This window comes from Triturus cristatus, chromosome 4_2 (genome assembly GCF_964204655.1).
Source record: "Triturus cristatus chromosome 4_2, aTriCri1.1, whole genome shotgun sequence".
NCBI classification, from domain to species: Eukaryota; Metazoa; Chordata; class Amphibia; order Caudata; family Salamandridae; genus Triturus; species Triturus cristatus.
Window position 1 is genome coordinate 877,576,108 of NC_140586.1, and position 7,379 is coordinate 877,583,486.

At 45.7% G+C, this 7,379-nt stretch overlaps 1 protein-coding gene across 1 annotated transcript; it reads left to right on the forward strand.

Moving 5' to 3' along the window:
• The first annotated feature begins 2,748 nt into the window (after positions 1-2,748).
• On the forward strand, positions 2,749-6,226 carry LOC146835312 (uncharacterized protein F54H12.2-like). The gene is made up of 3 exons (XM_085599975.1): positions 2,749-2,892; positions 2,985-3,632; positions 6,026-6,226. Exons 1-3 carry the CDS (start codon positions 2,749-2,751, stop codon positions 6,224-6,226), a joined length of 993 nt encoding a protein of 330 aa, XP_085456101.1.
• Positions 6,227-7,379: the final 1,153 nt, after the last annotated feature.

Consider the following 7,379-nt stretch of genomic DNA (forward strand, 5'->3'; position numbering starts at 1 on the left):
ATGCGGGGGACTGTGGCGAGGGCGAGGTCGGCGGAGCGGAGCTAGCGGGTGGGGGTGCAGAAGCTGAGTCGTCTGTTGAGGTACGCTGGTCCGGTGTTGTGGAGTGTCTTGTGTGCGTGGGTGAGGAGCTTGAAGGTTATCCTCTTGTTGACGGGGAGCCAGTGCAGGTCTCTCAGTTGGGGTGTGATGTGGATGTCGAGGATCAGGAGTGCAGAGGCGTTCTGGATGCGTTGTAGCCATTTCAGGAGTTTGGCAGAGGCTCCTGCATAGAGGGCGTTTCTGTAGTCCAACCTGCTGCTGACGAGGGCCTGGGTGACCTTTCTTCTTGTTTCGGTGGGGATCCACTTGTAGATCTTGCGGAGCATGCGGAGGTTGTTGAAGTAGGAGGAAGAGACGGCGTTGACCTGCTTAGTCATGGAGAGGGTGGAGTCGAGGATGACCCCTAGGTTGTGTGCGTGGTCGGTCGGTGTTGGAGCTATTCCCAGTGCGGTCGGTCACCAGGAGACATCTCAGGCCGAAGGGTTGATCCGAGGATGAGGACCTCCGTCTTGTCCGAGTTCAGCTTCAGACGGCTGTTACTCATCCATTCGGCGATGGCGACGGCCTTCATTCCTTCGTAGAGGTTGGTTTTGGCAGTGTGGGGGTCTTTGGTGAGGGAGAGGATCGGCTGGGTGTCATCGGCGCAAGAGATAATGTTGAGGTCGTGCAGTCGGGCGACATGGGCGAGCGGTGCCATGTAGATGTTAAACAGATGTTAAACAGCGTTAAACAGCGTTGGGCTGAGGGATGAGCCCTGGGGTGAACTCACAAAGGCAATCCCGGTAAAAACTGGGAGGGGATTTGGTGCCAGCGCTTTTATTCGCCGACGATACAATATTAATATTAATATCACAAACCCCGAAAGGTCTACAATGTTTATTGATTCTTTTAACACCTATTGTAACAAAAGGGCCTCAAAATAAATGCCAGCAAAACAAAATATAAGGCAATAAACCCACATAAGTCTTTCAAAAAGATTTTAGAAATCAACAATCAAAAACTAGATTATGTACAAAACTTTAATTACTTGGGTATAACCCTGGATACAAAGCTGTCCTGGAAGCAGCAAATGGAAAGAAATAAGATCACCCTGCATCAAAACTCGCTACCCATAATAAAGTAACACAGGAGCAGTATCTCGAAGGCGGTGTCTTCCGCCTTGGAGGTCTTTAAACACAGAGCTCAATCAGCTTCCCTTTATGGGGCTGAAATATGGGAGCCTAAATGCAAAAAGAGTTTTGAACCAGGAGAAAATAATTTTTTAGAAGGCTGTTCAGCTTACCAGTAAGAACACCCTTAATCCCTATTGTCATGGATTTAAACGTCAAACGCACAGACCATCATGCAATATTAAGGCCCTTATTATTTTGGCTGCGGCTCTGGTCAACCCTAGAATTAACAGTTCATAAGGAAGGTCTAGAGGAGATCTTAAACATTGATCAGAGCAAGAGCATCCTGTGGCTCAAGCATGTTTCTTCTTGGTTTGAGAAATTCGGCTTGCGCCACTTTTGGGAACATCCGACACAGTTGACATTGATATCCAGGAAATTGTTAAAATCCCCATTCTGGGATTATGCACAAAACAGTGTGTTACATAACTCGGATAATGGTACTTTAACAATTAAGGGGCATATTATCAAGACAGGCGATAAAATTATCGCCGCTTTAGCGGCAGAAAACTGCCACTAAAACGGCGATAATGGGCTTGATAATATGCTCTATGGAATTCCAATTGAAGCCCATGTTAGATGTGAAGGACATGAGGAAGTGTTACCAAATGCAGTGGAAGTTGCTACACTTATTTAAGCAAATTGTATGTGAAAATTAATGATGCATCTTTTATGGTTTCATGTGAATCAAAATAAAGAATTTGATAAGGAATAAGGAAAACATACGGGGACCCGTCTATGTACAGGGACTATTACCGAATCCAGGCCGGATCTGGAGGCCCTCCGTACTTTCAAAGGTCACCGGTTATGTACGGACTGGTCTAGGAGGTTTCTTCCGCAGTCTGTTTAGAAGAGCTATGCCCTTCTTGAGAAAAGGCTATGAAATTGCAAAACCGCATGTTAAAGCGGCGGCTACGAACATTGCCCAGGAGGTGGTAGGGTCTATTACTTCGGCGGTTGCCGAGCGCATGAACAAACAGCCACAAGAAGGCGCTGGTTTGGTGGACAGGTCTCGAGCCATTGTTAAAAGGAAGCGCCGCGCTTCAAGACGCAGAGGCCCACCTACCCCCTACAAAAAAAGGAGGAGTTCTTCAAAGCGCACTCAGAAAAGAAAAAACCCAAGACGGAAGAGAGCTTGAAGAAGAAGCGAACCGCCTCTAAAGTAAATATTTTTTAAAGCGGCGCAAACTAAAGCATGGCCTTCGTACATTGTGCATCGGGCAAGTGCGCCAAATCCGAGTTGGACTTGTTTACTCTAAAGCCCATGCAGACAAGCATCGAAAACAGCTTCTTGATGGAGGTATCACCTTTAACCGCTTTGACGCCTCTGGCCCCTATAGAGTGTTATGTATCAGGGTCCACGGATATGTATTTGGATCTCAACAACACGCTACTCCATCTTATGTGTAAAATCGTAAAAGCGGATGGTTCCAACATAGCAGCAGATGCCAAAGTGGCGACGACCGCTTACGCCTTAGCCACCGTGTTTAATCAGGTGGACATCACCCTGGGCGATCGCCTCATCACACAGAGCGATAACATGTATACCTACAGAGCCTACATTGAGAGCATTCTAAATTACAGTAGTGACGCCCTCGACACACAGCTTTCAGCGGGGCTCTTCTACAAGGACACATACGGACACTTTGAAGCCAAGGAGCTGGACGGTGACAATCAGGGTTTTGTAAAAAAAACCACGTTTTGCGGCAGGCAGTCGGCATACATTCAGGCCTCTTCTTCCAAAATAAACTGCTCATCAATGGAATTTATCTTAAGATCAAGCTCATTCGCAAAAAGGACGCATTCTGTCTCATCAGCGCGGATGCGGACCAGTACAAGCTGGGCATGCTGTCAGCGAGTCTGTTTGCAAAGAGGGTGAAAGTGTCACCAAGCATCAGATTAGCTCACACTGACGCTTTGCGGATATCAAACGCCAAGTATGCGGTGGAAAGAGTAGCTCTGAAGATATTCAGCATCCCTGCCGGTACCCAATTAACTCAGCAGCAGAATTTATTTATGGTTCAACTACCCAAGCTTATCATCATAGGATTTGTGGACAATACAGCTTTGAGCGGCGTCTACACCTCAAATCCCTTCAATTTTAAGCACTATAACATCAACTACGCAGCGTTGGTCCACGAGGGCACTGTGATTCCTGCAAAACCCTACACACCCAGTTTTATAACCTCAAACTACATCAGGGAATATCAGGGGCTGGTGCCGATAACAGGGAAGCATCTACGGGACTGCGGGGTGACCGTGTCAAGAGAAGGCTATGGGGCCGGATACAGGCTGTTCGCATTCGACCTGACTCCCGACATAGAAGACAGCGATCACTGCAACCTGGTCAAAAACGGCAATCTAAAAGCTGAAATACGTTTTAGTAATCCGCTACCTGCGAATGTGAACATGGTCGTATTCTCGGTATTCAACAGCATTGTTCAGATCAACCACGCCAGACAGATTTTGTTTGACTATCTTTAAAACATTAGCGAAATGGACACTGTGCAGATAAGGGACTTCTTCAACAGGCTTAAATACACTAGGAAATACTTTTTAGGGGTTTTCCCTAGCGATGGGTTACCAGCCGAAATAGGGCCGGAAAGACCCCGCACCCTAGTCTTTAACACAGATCTTCATTACAAGGGTGGAACACACTGGGCGCCTTGTTTATAGATAGTGACAAGGTTACAGTGTTTGACAGTACAGCTGAGTTACCCGAACACAGTGTCTGTACACAACCCATATTCAAGTTTGTGAAAAAAGCCGCAGTGAGGGTTGAGTATAACAAGCTAAGGGTCCAGGATTCGTTAACCATCACATGCGGGGAATACTGTATTTAGTTTATCAGTAAAATGTCGAAGGTTGTGGCGTTTAGAAACTTCTTAAATCTATATTTGAGTGACCTTGTTAACAATGACAGTATAGTTGTGAAATATGTAAAAGAAAACACAAGGGCCTTGGTCAGACCTGTGAAAACAGAATATAGTGTTTGTCAAAATTGCAAGGGCCTGTAACGTGTGTATGTTTAATGATGAATGTTTAAAATAAAGGCATTTTTTTAAATCATGCATTCAGACTCGGTATTTCTATGCTGCCACATGCACCATAATTGAAATGTTTTAAAAGACGAGTGAGCCCGATTGAAAAGTTATAAAAGTGTTTATTACAAACAGTTATGTAGGTTGTGCATTACAATGACATCCATTACTAAAGAAATATATGAAGAAAAAAATCAGGCACAGTTATACACGTAATAGGCACAGTTATTCAAAAAAAAAAAAAGTCTGTTGAAACATTAAGGATTAATCCATGTATGGGATTTGGACAGGGGCCTTCTTCTCTGTACATGCGTCACAAGTGGGGTGCTGCAAGAAGGGGATACTCGTGGGACGTCAGAGGCGGCTGGTGATGGAGGGAGGGGGGCCTTACAACTTTCAAGCATACGACGGTGATCGTTATTACCCACGAGTGTGGAGGGGATGTTGAGTTCAGCAGCAGCTCGCAGAAACTGCTCCCAACCTCTAGGAGCATTTTGGTGCGTTAGGGTTTTGGGGTGCGTGAGACCTTTGACTAGATCGTACATGTGTGAGCCAACAACCGGCTGCCCCTTGTAGAGAAATTCATCGCGTTCATTCCACTATGTTAGGTCGTTAGACACGGCGAGTTTACTCATCAACATTTGCGCTGCCCCCCTGTGCCTCTGACTTATATTTTTTAGGAGGTCGTCAACAAAGTTATCCGAGGGCGGGGCCTGGGCCGGCTGAGGCTGTTGGGGTTGCGGAGCCGGCGCTGGCGTTGCTGGCTGTTCAGAGTCAGGGGCATATAGAGTTAGCTTATTTTTTTCAGTATCCCACTGCTTGTAGGAGCTTAGAAAAGTTTAAAGGGTTCTGGTGTAAAGGATAGCTTTGTCGTACGTGTTTAGATCAGTCCGGTTCAAAATGTCTTTAATTTCAGCATCCAGTCGTAGAGTCTCATTTTGCCGTATATCCCAGGCCTTGTCCGCAGAAGGGCCCAGTGGCTCCAACTGTTGTCTAGGAACCAAATACATCTTTGCGGCATGCTCCATCACTGTCCCGAGAGGAGGCTTGTAATTATGGGTATAGCTATGCCCAGCAATGAGCCTATAAAACCCCCAGACTGTTTCACCAGTTTCTTCTTGGTAATGAGTGAGGACCTTTTATTACTGAGCTTCTTGATAAGGTGTTGCTTCTTCTTCAACACCTGTAACTGGCTCTTTGATATACGGACATTACCTTTTAGGGTGTTTAGGGCTATTTCTGAAAGTGCCGCCACTAAATCGTCAGAAGCAGCGCAGAGGATGGCCTTTCTGTGCTGGGGCTGGCATTAACCAACATTTTCAGGAGCGCTAAATTGCGGCGTAGGCGGTCAGACATATTCAACACAGGGTGTTATAAGGGTCGGACTACAAATGTCTCCAAAGGTCTTCAGTGCTGCTTTTTATAGGCTCGGGACTTGGTCTTTGGTGTGTAAGCGACGGGGAGATCAGGGGGAAAAATATCAGTCCTCAGTCTGTAGTCTTCTAGAGTGTTATTTGTTAAGTCGACCAGCAGGTAGCCGTGGGTTTTTGCTGTAGCATCGTTAAAGGCCTCCATGAAGAAGTACGTGTTTCCCGGGTACATCTGTTTAGCTATGACGGATATTTTCTGTTTGTCACAGTGATTTTTAAATAACACAAGGTATGAGGCGTTGAGTGCTATAGAGTGACTGTTCTTACCCTTGTAAAACAAGTTCTGCACAATGTAGCATATGCTTAGATTGCGATGGTGTGAATATTGATTAAACTCCCGCTCTAGCTCAGAAGGATCCCCACCTTCACGCATAAGGTCATCGACAATTACAAGGTTTACAAGGGCCGGTGGCAGCAGCTCATCGTCGTTGAGATTATCAAGTATACCTTCTATAAATCTGATATGCGGGAAGCTGCAGGACAGGTCGGTATAGAGATCCTGCCAGCACGAATAAAGCCACACAATGTTATTAGGTGTTTGGGATAAAGCACCGGCAGCATTTTCTAAGAGCTTTTTTATAAAGTAGCTTTTACCGCAGTTTGAGGGCCCTGCTAACACGCAGGAGAACGGATGCTGTAATCTGGTGTCCATAGTGCGGTGGTGACCATCTCTAATGCGCCTAATAACCGTACGGCAGTGTTTTACAGTCCGTGGTCAGGCCCCTTTTGTCAAAAACAATGTGTAAGGTTTTATGTAGGTGCTGGGTTGTAATTTCCCACTTCTTTTTGGATCCGACTATGCAGGGCTGGTTTCACAACTATGGTTTTATCATTTTCATGATCGTCTGATGCAGAGTATTCGTGCACCAGATCCTTCAGACTGTCAAAATTGATTTTTAGGGTGTTGTTGACATTTAATGTTATACCTTTGACCTTCATGCACACCTTGTTGTTGTTTGTTTTGTACGCATAGGTGTTAGGACCAGAGGACGTAAATTCTATTATATGTTCATCCTTATCGAGTTCGCTGATCAAATTACCTAAGTAATCCCCAAGAGGAGGGTCTTCATCCCCCGGTTTACTCACAAAATCACAGAGTCGGTATCGTGATACAAACAACAGATCTAGAGTTTATCCATAACCCCGTAAAGCTCTAGACGGGTGTGGGCTGTCGCGAAGCAGGCTATGAAGACGTTTATGTTGTTACACGTTGTGGGGTACTCTTTTGTGTATTTCCAACACACAGCAGCGGTCTCGTCATCGATAAACTTGCAGCTGAACACCTTGTAACAAGGGGAAAAAAGGTACTTAAACAGTTCATCAGGATCTGTTATTAAGGCTGTATTTGACATGTTTGTACGTTGCACGAAATTTCCCCATAATGAGTTGAGGCAGAGATTGGCTAACTGAAGGCTGGCAGGGTTGACCTCTATCAAATGGAGTTATAAACGTAAACCCTCGTGAGCGTGGTAGTCATCGATGTATTTCTGCTTTGCATCTTGACTAGTACACCAGTCGGGATATCCTGAGGCCCCCTGTTTGTCTCTGAGAAACAAATTAATGTAGCATGAAAAGAGGCATTTCGTGGTCCTCTTAAAATGCCACACCTCGTGTACTCTCCCGAGTTTGTAGCCTTTCTCTAAGGCAGCTTGGACCTCGATGCTACACCAGGTCCCGGTGAGCATCCTTTGATCTTCAGT

Excerpts from the sequence above, each read along its gene's own strand:
- LOC146835312 (XM_085599975.1), top strand. The coding sequence starts at position 2,749 with ATGTATACCTACAGAGCCTACATTGAGAGCATTCTAAATTACAGTAGT. Across the intron at positions 2,893-2,984 it reads ACGGTGACAATCAGGGTTTT|ATCAAGCTCATTCGCAAAAA; the intron begins GTAAAAAAAACC and ends ATTTATCTTAAG. Across the intron at positions 3,633-6,025 it reads TGAACATGGTCGTATTCTCG|CTCAGAAGGATCCCCACCTT; the intron begins GTATTCAACAGC and ends CTCCCGCTCTAG.